Genomic DNA, 12,500 nt, shown 5'->3' with positions numbered 1-12,500 from the left:
TCCTACAGATGAAGATGTGAAGAAAGCGGTGCATAAATGGTTGTACAACCAACCAAAAAGCCTTCTTCTTGGAGGGAAAATGCAAGCTTGTGGATTGCTGGACCAAGTGCAATGATAAGAAAGAGACTATATAGGAAAATGACGTACTTCTTTATCTCCTGATTTTGTGTAAATACATCAGAAAAATAAGAGTGTGTATAATTTTTGACTCTCCCTCATATATATATATATATATATAGGAAAATGAAGAATAAGGCAGAATGCTAAACTGGAAGCATATTTTAATAAAGATTTCTAACCAGCTTTCATTGTGAAGCAAATTATCAAGAAGGAGAATGAAAATGTTTTTTACAAAGAAGTACAAAATGAAGAAAATAATATATAAAAAAAATAATATATAAAAAAATAAACATACCAATACATTATATTGTCTTTGAGCTCTTAAATTTCAATGGTAATCCATGTAGATAATGGTTGGAAAAATAAGGATGCAAGAAAATTGAGTGTTGTGTTAGGTTTAAAAAAAGAGAAAAGGAGCTAAAAGTTTATGTGTTAAGCTGGAAGTGTGGTGTCAAAACAGGAAGTGTGTGTAAGGGGAGACAAATCTTTTTAGTTGGAGTTATGAACTCTTTGTCAACAGACATGAACTTCCTGTTGAAAAAGAGTTCATAACTCCAACTAAAAACATTTGTCTCCCCTTACACACACTTCCTGTTTTGACACCACACTTCCTGCTTAACACAAACTTTTAACCCTTCTTTTAAACCTAACACAACTCTCTATTCTCATGCATCCTTATTTTTCCAACCATTATATACACGAACTACCATTGAACCTCAAAAGCCCAAAGACAATATAATGTATTGGTATGTTTATTTTTTTATATATTATTTTTTTTATATATTATTTTCTTAATTTTGTACTTCTTTGTAAAAAACATTTTCATTCTCCTTCTTGATAATTTGCTTCGCAATGAAAACCGGTTAGAAATCTTTATTAAAATATGCTTCCAGTTTAGCATTCTGCCTTATTCTTCATTTTCCTATTATTTCTCCACGTGCGGTGAACACAACCCCACTATTTACTGACTTATATATATTGATATCTAGCAGAAGCAATAGAGGGAATCAAGAGTCAAGAGTTTCATGCATTAACACTTATCAAACTAATTCTAAATATTAATAAAAAAAAGAGATATATATATATATATATATATACACACTCATGTTTTGAGTTTTATTTTGCATCACCAAGCTTGTATATTTATATATTTCCATATCAGTTGCACCATGAGACAGAGGTGATAAAGAGACAAAGCAGGATTTTACTGTGTCAAGATTTTGGTGATGAACGTCTACAGAAGGCCTTGGATGACATTGAGCTGTTGAACCGAGAACTTCTGGAGTTGAAGGATGAAAAAGAGAAAGAGGTATGTCTACAGTGATGTGTGTATACATTGGTGTGTGTATATAGCAGAATATACCTGTGGGTGTACAGTGGTATAGCTGTCTGTATATTTGATGGCAATATTTGTTAGCGTTCATGAAGTTAATTACAAAATTCTGTTGATGATGATAATAATGGTTAATCACTAGCAATAACTGTGAAGATGGTAGGGGTGGTAGAGGTGGTGGTGATGGCAGTGGTGGTGATAGTGATGGTAGTGGTGATAGTGTTAGTGATGGTGGTGCTAAAGTGGTAGTGTTGATTGATGGTCAGTGTGTCACTGGAAGTTGTAGAAGTGGTTGTACAGCTGCTAGTAGTAGTAGTAGTAGTAGTAGTAGTAGTAGTAGTAGTCGTGGTAGTGGTGGTGGTGGTGGTAGTGGTTGATGATCTGAATGTTGCTTGGAAGTGGTGGTGGTGGTATGTATGAATACACTTCACATTTACACACAAACATTACCATCAACAGCAGCTGTAATACAATAACAAGTACAAGAACCATTGTTTTATATTGAACACAGGTCACCAGTTTAAAGGCAGAGATAGAGTTATATAAATCAAGTGAAGGCAACATTAAATTAATCAAGAAGAACAAGGAACTGGAAGAACAGAACAACAGTTTGGAAAATAATTTGGTCCAGCAGCGGGAGCAGTACGAGAGTCTAAGCAAGAAATGTAAGTTTTACCTTGTTCTCACCTGTCTGTTTTTTTTTATAAACACCTCTGCAACTATCGCACCAGTCAACAAAAATACCTCTGCATCAGTGGTTCTCAACCAGGGATCATATGGTCCTAGAGGGTCCCTTTAAGATTTTTGGGGTCCATGCAAGAAAATAGTAAATTAGGGGATCTACGATAGTATTTGAAGGGCCCCTGAAAACCTTTTGCTTTAGATGTATGTATTGCCAAGAAACAGCTAGGTTTTTCTCTTGTGTTTCATATGAGATTTTTCTCTCATGTTCAACCTGCACAAGTGAATGTGTGAAAAACAAAATAGGAATTTTGAAAGGAGTTTCTATGAAACTAGTTTGTGAACATCAAATGGCTATAAGGGTCCACTAGAATAGAAAAGTAATCAAAGGGGTCCATAGATAAAATGTGGTTGAGGACCCCTGCTCTACATGGTCACTCAGCTTGCTAGAAGTAGTAATCAAAGATCCTGCAAATCATCCGTCAGAATGATAAGGATCATATATAGTTATTCTTAAGGATGTCTAGATGACTTTTCCTGTGACTTTGTTTAACCCTTTAGCATTTAAACCAGGCATATCCAACCCAAATTAGAAAATTACTATTTGTAAATCTCACAACGAGAGATATTCAGCAACAGTACTTTGGAGTAAAGATTATTTGCCAACATAACATGGTAGTCCTGGTTTAGGATGAATGTTGCTGTAATTTAGCCCCAGGAGACATTGTCTCCAGCTGGCTATACGACACGATCTGTGTCCTTATATTTTCGAACAAGGAAATCTAGACAGCTGGTGACGATGACTCCTGGGTCTAAATTACAGCAACATTCGTCCTAAACCAGGACTGCCATGTTATGTTGGCAAATAATCTTTACTCCAACCCAAATATTTTATTGTTTTATGTTCAGACTGTCAAGATCTGTTGTAATTCTAAAAATTTACAATGACACATTATCAAAATCTCAAAGCTTATAAGATAATGCATGCTTAATTCAAAACAGTGTGATTAAATAAGCAAAACATTTGACAAAATAATCTGCATGCAAAAGGGTTACAGGGAAGACGAGTTATACACCGTCAGCTTCACTCGCTCGTCCATGACCATCTTCAATCAGGTGGCAAGACCAGATTAAGACAACTAGGGATGGAGACAAATGCAGTGTATGACAAAGATGTCTTCCTTACCTGGCCTTGCTCTCTTCAATCCACGAAGCATTGCTGCAATGCCTTCCCCTCAGTTGAATCATGAAGGTTTCTTCTGCTGGGTCTGCCTGATCCAGTTTTCACTTGCATAAGTGAGCAAGCAAATCATATTCACTTAAAGGACTACATTTGATAACGTTGTGTTGGATTTTTACACTATTTTCTTTTACTTGTTTGTCGTTAGTTTGTGGCCATGCTGTGGCACTGTCTGAAGAATTTTAGTTGAAAGAATCGACCCGAGTACTTTTTTTCTTTGAAGCTTGTTACGTATTGCTGAAAAAGAAAGGTTATGGGAGACATAAGCACACCAATAGGGAGACATAAACACACCAATAGGGAGACATAAACACACCAATAGGGAGACATAAACACACCAATAGGGAGACATAAACACACCAATAGGGAGACATAAACACACCAATAGGGAGACATAAACACACCAATAGGGAGACATAAACACACAAAGAGGATATAATATCTATATTTCCACACCTAAACCAACACGCAAATGTCTGACATTATAACCCTGAGTAAACGATACCCATCTCTTTGTATATTCCATCAGATAGTGATCTGGAAAAAATCTATGAGGACAGCAAACGGCCACCTCCGCCACCACCACCACCGCCTCCACCACCACTACCACCTCAGAATTCCAAGGGGTAAGTAAAGTATTGGTTTTAACCCATGTCACACCCATGTCACACCCATGTCACACCAACTGTATATTTCGTACCTCATATATGAAATACTACAATTTGCCGTCATTATTGATGGGACGTGGTCAGTTAATACAACATTATATATCATTTGACCTCAACTCTTAATATTCTCTCATGGATCAAACTCTTAACCCTCACTCTACATTATTCTATCTTGCCTTATGTCACACTCACAGTCTCTGTCACTATATTATTGTCTCACTCAACCTTACTTTCACTTTCTTTCTGTTCCTCTCTTTATTTGTCTATCTCTCCCCTCTCTCTCATTTTATCCCCCACTGTACTCGCCACCCAAGTTATACTCTCAAATAATGATGTGCCTCTGCCCCCTCCCCACTCCTGTATTTCCACTATATCTTAATGATTAGTCTCACTCTCCCTTCCTCCTCCCCTCTGCCATAGGTTCCTGGCAAGATGGAAGAAAAAGAAAGCTCGAGTGTCAAAGACTGAAGAAGGTAAAGAACACTTTTGGTTATTGTTGAACAAAATATGTATATATATATATATATATATATATTACTGGTGAAGGCCAGTTTATAGGGTTGCCCTGGGTTTCTCACCATAAAAGGTACCTTTATGGCATATCATCAAACCACAAGACCTGTTGGCCTATGGCCTCTTTAAAATATAGAGTGGGGAAACAATACAGATCTGTATCGTTTCCCCCTCCATATTTTAAAGAGGCCATAGGCCAACAGGTCTTATGGTCTGAAAATATGCCCTAAAGGTACCCTTTATGGCGAGAAACCCAGGGTAACCCTATAAAGCAGCCTTCACCATTAATTAATATAGACTGCTCTACTTCTTAGAGTCTGCTTCTTCTCTGGATTTGTTTTTCTGCCTGTCTACATATTAATCTATCTGATGATCTCTGTACATCCACAGAAAACACTACCACAGTCAAAGAAGATCTCCACAAGAAAGCTCTTGAAGAAATGATGAGTCGCATCAGAGATGGAAGAGGTCTGACTGGATCCAAGATGAGACGGGTATGTTACATGTATGTGTGTGAATGCATGTGTGTGTGTGAATGCATGTGTGTGTGTGTGTGAGAGAGAGAGAGAGAGAGAGAGAGAGAGAGAGAGAGAGAGAGAGAGAGAGAGAGAGAGAGAGAGAGAGAGAGAGAGAGAGAGAGAGAGAGAGAGAGAGAGAGAGAGAGAGAGAGAAATGATAAAGGTCTACCTGGATCAAAGTTGTGATGGGTATATTGTGTACATCAAACCATTTTTTTTCTGATATGCTAACACTTCTGAACTCTGCCACTCATCATTATAATAATAATAATAATAATAATAATAATAATAATAATAATAATAATAATGGCAATAATAATAATAATAATAATAATAATGGCAATAATAATAATAATAATAATAATAATGGCAATAATAATAATAATAATAATAATAATAATGGCAATAATAATAATAATAATAATGATGGCAATAATAATAATAATAATAATGATGGCAATAATAATAATAATAATAATGATGACAATAATAATAATAATAATAATAATAATAATAATGAATGCCCTGATGCAGTAGCAGGCAGTGGCTCTCATGGCTTCTGATCTTAACTGATTGGAAGTGTTATCTTGTACATGTTTTGTCTTGGTATAAAAGATGGGACATAGCAAATATTCTGCTCAATACCACAGATTTGCTTGTCAGTTGTTTGACCTTAACCATTGGAGCATGTCCCTTAGTGGCTGATGATATGTGTATTTCTGATCATAAGCAGAAGTAGTGGGGGAGCAATCATAGCCATGTGTTGAGAGAAATTCTTTGGGGTTTGGACAATTCACCTTTGGAAACATGGGTGTTTCGGTCATCATCCTTTCACAAATCTTATTCAGGGACCTTTTGAGTGGGATGGGCTACTCAACCTGAAGATGGGCTACTCTACCTGGGTCCCACCTGCAAGGTCATGTGCTGTTTATCTTGATATGAGATAACCATGTAGCACACATATGGTTGTGATGCATGTGCCTGTTGTACCCTTATCAGATGGGTAGTCATGATGGGTATATTGGGCTTCGTATATTTGTACCCCAGTGTCACTTTGGTGGCATGTGCTGATCTCTCACTCAATAATAATAATGTTTTTGTTTCTACTCTTCCAGCCGTCTTGCCAAGACAAACCAAAGGAAGAAGCTATTGATGAATTAAAGAATTTAATGGTAAGTCTTCAGTGTGGCACCATCACCACTACCACTACCACCACATCATACCAACACCATCATTAGCATCACTACCACAATACTACTGCAACCACAATACCACCAAGAACAATACCACTACACTTCGCACCGCTATTGCATGCGCCAAAGAAGAAGCCTGTATATGGTGGTTACTTGACCTGCTAGAAATAGCAGCCAAATCTCCCTCATATCACATCCTACTGTTTTAGAAAAGACACAGCAGACAAGGTGGTCCTTGGTTCTCAGTCTGTAGGGGAAAAAGATGGGTTGGTTGTGGCTGAAATGTTTTAATTATAAGTTTACTGGATCAAGGAAGACCTGGGGCTTAAGAACCACCATCATCATCACACCACTACAACACCACTACTGCAATACCCGTACCACTGCAGTACCACTGTAAGAATCACATTGTTATAACAACCATACAACTACCATACCACTGTAACATCCTCACTACCACTACACGGGTCACATCACTATGATACTAACACTACTACAGTGCCACTATGACACCCACACCACTACAATATCAACACACAACAATGCAAACACCAATACAGCACTACTACATCAGTCACACCACTAACCTCTCCAAATCTCCTTCCTCCTCTTCTGCTGTCCTCCTCCTCCTCCCACTGTTCAATGTTTCTCTCTCTTCAAACCCCTCTCTTCCACTCTTTCTTTTACTCCAACCCACACACACACATTGCCACCACAATGAAGCAATGAATAAAATTAATGGAAGGAGATATATGTGTGCGAACGTGTGTGCATGTGTGTGTATTAATGTATTTGTGTGTGTACACGTGAATGCGCGTGTGTGTGTGCATGAATGTGTGTATGTGTTTGTGTGTGTGTGTGTGTGGTATTTGAGAGAAGAAGAGAGGGCTAGGGTGGTGGTGGGTATGTTCTATTGTTCGGGGGTTGGTTAAGTCTGTCTTCTCTATCCAATTGTGAAACCCAAAGACCTTGTAATAAAGGATCATTTATGTAGTCGAAAACACCAAAAATAATAACCACACATTAACAACCACTACACAGATGGCTGTTGTTTTTCTCTGATACTCTGTGTGTGTGTGTGTGTTAGATGACAAAGACACTTGAATACACAGTGAAACATTGTTGGACTTATTCCATCCAAACCAACAGAGAGAAACATATTTTTGAGGATTATGAAAACACAAGTTGTGCTGTGTGTGTGCATGTTCATGTGTGTATTTGTGTATATAGTTGGAATTTACAGAAAAACAAAAGACGAAGACAGGTGTATAAACAAGCAGGTGTATTAGTTTAACTCTTGGAAAGGTGAGAAAGTCTTTTATGTTTCGAGCCTATGCTCTTCAACAGAAAGGAACACAAGGAAATAAACAGAGAGAGAACAAAAAACCTGGTAGATTTAGCGGTCAATCATGGCAACTACTATTTGTGTGTGTGTGTGTGTGTGTGTAAGACTCAGGTGTGGCTGTGTGGTAAAAAGTTTGTTTCCCAACCACATGGTTCTGGGTTCAGTCCCACTGTGTGACACTTTGGGCAAGTGTTTTCTTCTATAGCCTTGGGCCAACCAAAGCCTTGTGAGTGGATTTGGTAGATCGAAACTGACAGTAGCCTATCATATATATGTGTGTGTGTGTGTGTGTGTGTGGTGTTCAGCAAAATAGGCCAACAGAATAAGTCCCGGGCTTAAAAGCTGAGTACTGGGGTCAATTCACTCAACTAAAATGCTTCAGAGCAGTGGTGCCCCAGCATGACCGCAGTCTAATGACAAACAATTAAAAGATAAAATATATGTGTGTGCGTGTGTGTGTGTATATGTGTGTGTGTGTGTGTGTGTGTGTGTGTGTGTATATATATATATATATATATATATATATATATATATATATATATATATATATACACACACACACACACACACACACATACACCTATACGCACATGCATAATTTACTGGAGCATAACTTGGTCGTTGTCCAGAAATAAATTTACTGCTTTCCTCTCATGACTTTTAAAATCTGAATATAGGCTCTGACACATATAACAAATAACATTTCCACTTTCATCATCATCATTATCCTTTCATGTATGTATGTATGTATATATGTATGTATTTATGTATGTATGTGATACCGACCCTCCTCCCAGTTGTAGCTCTCATTAGCATGAAACATTTATATTAAAACAGGACTTGTTAGTTGTATTCATTTTTACATGTTTAGTATATATATGTGTATATACACACATACACACACACACACATATGTGTTTATATGTATGTGCTTGTATATACATAATGTCTTTAAAATTCAGTGATTCTTTCCACAAGCCGCAGCCTTGACATCTTTAAAACAATGAACAAACTTGGCAACATCTTTGAAGCATTAACCCACTGACCCTTATTCCATTTAGGGAAGACCTACAAAGGTCACAGGTAATGCCCTCTCCTCTCCACCTTGTGATCATCATCATCAAGTATGAAAAGAACTTCTCGAGAAGCTCCCCCCCACCTACCTTTCTCCCCTCTTCCCTACACTATTAAAATAATTCAAGACAATTTTTCTCATAAAACATGGTATAAGATGCCACAGGCTTCCCTTCCCAGCTTTGAGACTATGGAGCTAAACTGAGGGGATAGTAAAAGGCCTGTTGGTATGACAGTTTTTCCATTCCATGGTGGTAGCCCCCCCCCCCTCATCTGGGATGCCATGTACTGTGATGTCTTCTCCAGTGGCATCTACCACCCCTGGCTCTGCTGCACATCAGGCTGAGAAAAGAAAACTGTCAAAGTATTGGTTGCTCCCTGACAAGTTTATGGATGTGAGTGACCTCTGGCATTCTCAGCCCTCAGGTCAGGTCCCTGCTCACCACTACTGGCCTTTGAGGTGGAAATGGTTATCTGCAAGTGTGAGTCCCTGTGACTATTCACTGCTTCAGCCTTGCCTTCCATTTTGTCTTCTGGGGCCATGAGGCGAGAGAACGCACTCACCTGATACATACACACAGTATTCCCATTTTCCATTAGGCATGCCATTGAGAAAGAAGGTCCCTTGAGCCATAGGCTGCTTTGTGTGGTAAGTAGCTTGCTTACCAACCACATGGTTCTGGGTTCAGTCCTACTGCGTGGCATCTTGGGCAAGTGTCTTCTACTATAGCCTCGGGCCGACCAAAGCCTTGTGAGTGGATTTGGTAGACGGAAACTGAAAGAAGCCCGTCGCATATCTGTATATATATATGTGTGTGTGTGTGTATGTATGTTTGTGTGTCTGTGTTTGTCCCACTAGCGTTGCTTGACAACCGATGCTGGTGTGTTCATGTCCCTGTCACTTAGCAGTTCGGCAAAAGAGACCGATAGAATAAGTACTAGGCTTACAAAGAATAAGTCCTGGGGTCGATTTGCTCGACTAAAGGCGGTGCTCCAGCATGGCCACAGTCAAATGACTGAAACAAGTAAAAGAGTAATTGATTACATCTACCACCAGTATTTTACTGATATTATTTTTTTGTTTGATTTCGTTTAACCCTGGGTCAGACCTATTCTAACTGTCATGCATGAGATCAATGAGGTCCCAACCATGACCGACCAATCTTGTTTCAGTTGGTGTATATAGGACTACATTATTCAATGTGTTCTTTTATTAAAGATGGTGAGAGATTATGTGAAGGAGATTTAGCTGCTATTTCCAATGGTTCTCTCGTTGGTATGTCTAGTGTCTCTTTTATAGACTCAAAAGGGAGTGAAACACATAACATAAGGGAGGTAACTCAAAAAGCCCACTGTCACCACCACCTTTTTAATAAATAGACAGAAGGTTACTACTGCTGGAAGATAGAGTACAGGTAAAATAAATCAACCCCAGTATTTCACTGGTATTTCGAATAATCAACCTCACTGCCCTGGAAAAATCATAGGTAAAGTGGACACCAAGTAGGATTTGAACTCGGAACATAAAGGGAGGTGGAGTTTGGGGTGAGTTGATAGAGAGTAACAACAACTAGCAGGGGAGTTTCAGCAACCTGCTAGAAATAACAACCAAATCTTCCTCGAATCACATTCCACCATCTTGGTAAAAGAAGGGATACATTGGAAATTGTAGTCCTGCATCTCCGTAAAGATATATGGGATGGTCTTGGCTGGAAATGAAATCTTTGATCATATAGGTCTGTTAGGTCAGGCTTGACCTGGGGTTAAATAACAGCAATAACAAAATTAAAGGAAATTTTTTTTGTTTTATTTTTTTATTATTATTTTTTGTTTCTAATTTTCTAATATTCCATTTTATTTATTTTTACTTTTTATTTTATTTCTACTTCTCCCCCCCCCCCTGTTTCCTCTCTTTTCATGTATCTATCTTACTTCTGCCTCACCTTCATTCTCTCCCTCCAACTCCTTCTATTCCTCTGTCTCACCTTCCACACCTACAACAAAATAATAATAATAATATCCTTTCTACTAATAAAGGCACAAGGCCTGAAATTTTGTGGCTAGTCGATTACATCGACCCCAATGTATTGACCCTGAAAGGATGAAAGGCAAAGTCGACCTCAGTGGAATTTGAACTCCGATTGTAAAGACAGATGAAATACCACTAAGCATTTTGCCCAGTGTGCTAACAATTCTGCCAGCTCATTGCCTTAATTATAATAATAATAATAATAATAATAATGATAATAATAAATTATTTTGAATTTTTGCCAGAAGGGCAGCTTGGGGGAGGTGGGGATGAGTTGATTACATCAAGCCCAGTGTTCAATAGGTACTTTTTTTGTTGAACCCTCAAGGATGAAAAGCAAAGTGGACCTCACCAGAATTTGAACTCAGATCGTAATAATTGCTGAAATGCCACAAAGCATTTCACCCAGCATGCTAACGATTCAGCCAGCTCACGGCCTTAATAATAATAATAATAATAATAATAATAATCCTATTATAAGCACAAGGCCTGAAATATGGGAGGAAGGAATAGTTGATTATATTGACCCCAGTACTCAACTGGTACTTTTTTTACTGACCCCGCACGGATGAAAGGCAAAGTGGACCTCAGCAGAATTTGAACTCAGAATGTGATGATGAACGAAATACCTCTCAGCAATTCATCTGACACACTAATAATTATGCCAGCTCACCACTCTATAATGGGTTCAAATGTTTGCACAAGGTCAGCAATTTTGAGGAGAGGTGGGGGGTAGTTGATTACATTGACCCCCAGTAACCAGTTGGTACTTTACTTAGATTATTTACATTTGACAGATATTTGTCCTCATCTTGGTTTGTTGGGAACACAACATTTCAGCTGATATACCCTCCAGCCTTCATATCAACCAAAACGTTGTGTTAACAACAAACAAGACGAGGACAAATATCCGTCAAATGTAAATAATGTACATAATTCCTCATCTCTAAACTATAGAACTGCAGTTGGTTCTTTATTTCATCGACTCCCAGAGAAATGAAAACCAAAGTTGACCTCTGTGAAGTCTGAACTAAGAACAAAGGTAGAGGGCTAATCAATTAAACTAATCCCTGGGATCATTTCTGGAAGGATGAAAGGCAAATTTGACCTTGATGGGATTTGAATTGAGAATGTAGAGAATTGGAACAAATACCACAAGGCATTTTATTTAATACTCTAATGATTCTGCTAATCTAGCAATGCTGCTAACAGAAAGTACATAGAGAGTACCAAGTGAAGGGAGTAGTTCATATCCTGTCACGAGCATTGTATTGCATCAATGGCTTAGTCATCAAACTCTCAACAAACCCAGTCCACCTAGGAGTATGTAGGTGTCACCATTGAACAATGGTGGTACCTTGTCACTTTTGTATGGTGGTATTGATGGTAAGGTGCTGGACCTTGTAAGTACCTGGCAGAGGGGAAGTTACTTAATGATGGACGGGCGTCCTATCCAGGGCTGATTGGTCTCTCATCTCCACGTAATGTTGGAAGGCACTGACACTGGTCAAATAGATGTCTAGAGTTTAGGACAGGGACACAATACACCACCACCATGACCACCACCACCACCACCACCACTACTACTACTACTTTCATATCTCTTCCCACTATGATGTTCTACTACACCTGCTGCTATTCCCACTACTACATCTACAATGACAACTTCCACTACTGCCATTGCTACTACTACTACTACTACTACCATTGCTGCTGTTGCTACTACCACTACTACTGCTACTACTACTACTACCACAACCATTGCTATTACTGCTACTACTACTAC

At 38.5% G+C, this 12,500-nt stretch overlaps 1 protein-coding gene and 1 long non-coding RNA gene across 5 annotated transcripts in view; one reads left to right on the top strand and one right to left on the bottom strand.

Moving 5' to 3' along the window:
* Positions 1-12,500, bottom strand: part of LOC128249938 (uncharacterized) — a 228,271-nt gene that overhangs the window by 123,692 nt on the left and 92,079 nt on the right. For all 3 annotated transcript variants that reach the window (XR_016245030.1, XR_016245028.1, XR_016245029.1), the window contains exon 2: positions 3,321-3,611. This is a non-coding gene — a long non-coding RNA (uncharacterized LOC128249938). The remainder of the gene's footprint in view (positions 1-3,320; positions 3,612-12,500) is intronic.
* Positions 1-12,500, top strand: part of LOC106882022 (shootin-1) — a 93,937-nt gene that overhangs the window by 74,125 nt on the left and 7,312 nt on the right. For both annotated transcript variants that reach the window (XM_089366122.1, XM_089366121.1), the window contains exons 9-14: positions 1,283-1,429; positions 1,965-2,118; positions 3,904-4,000; positions 4,463-4,515; positions 4,946-5,049; positions 6,189-6,245. In XM_089366122.1, coding sequence (XP_089222248.1) covers positions 1,283-1,429; positions 1,965-2,118; positions 3,904-4,000; positions 4,463-4,515; positions 4,946-5,049; positions 6,189-6,245 — 612 coding nt within the window. The remainder of the gene's footprint in view (positions 1-1,282; positions 1,430-1,964; positions 2,119-3,903; positions 4,001-4,462; positions 4,516-4,945; positions 5,050-6,188; positions 6,246-12,500) is intronic.

Source organism: Octopus bimaculoides, chromosome 18 (genome assembly GCF_046866305.1).
Source record: "Octopus bimaculoides isolate indiv1 chromosome 18, ASM4686630v1, whole genome shotgun sequence".
In the NCBI taxonomy this organism is placed as follows: Eukaryota; Metazoa; Mollusca; class Cephalopoda; order Octopoda; family Octopodidae; genus Octopus; species Octopus bimaculoides.
The sequence above is the reverse complement of the archived record's forward strand: the minus strand, read 5'-3'. Positions and strand labels throughout refer to the sequence as shown.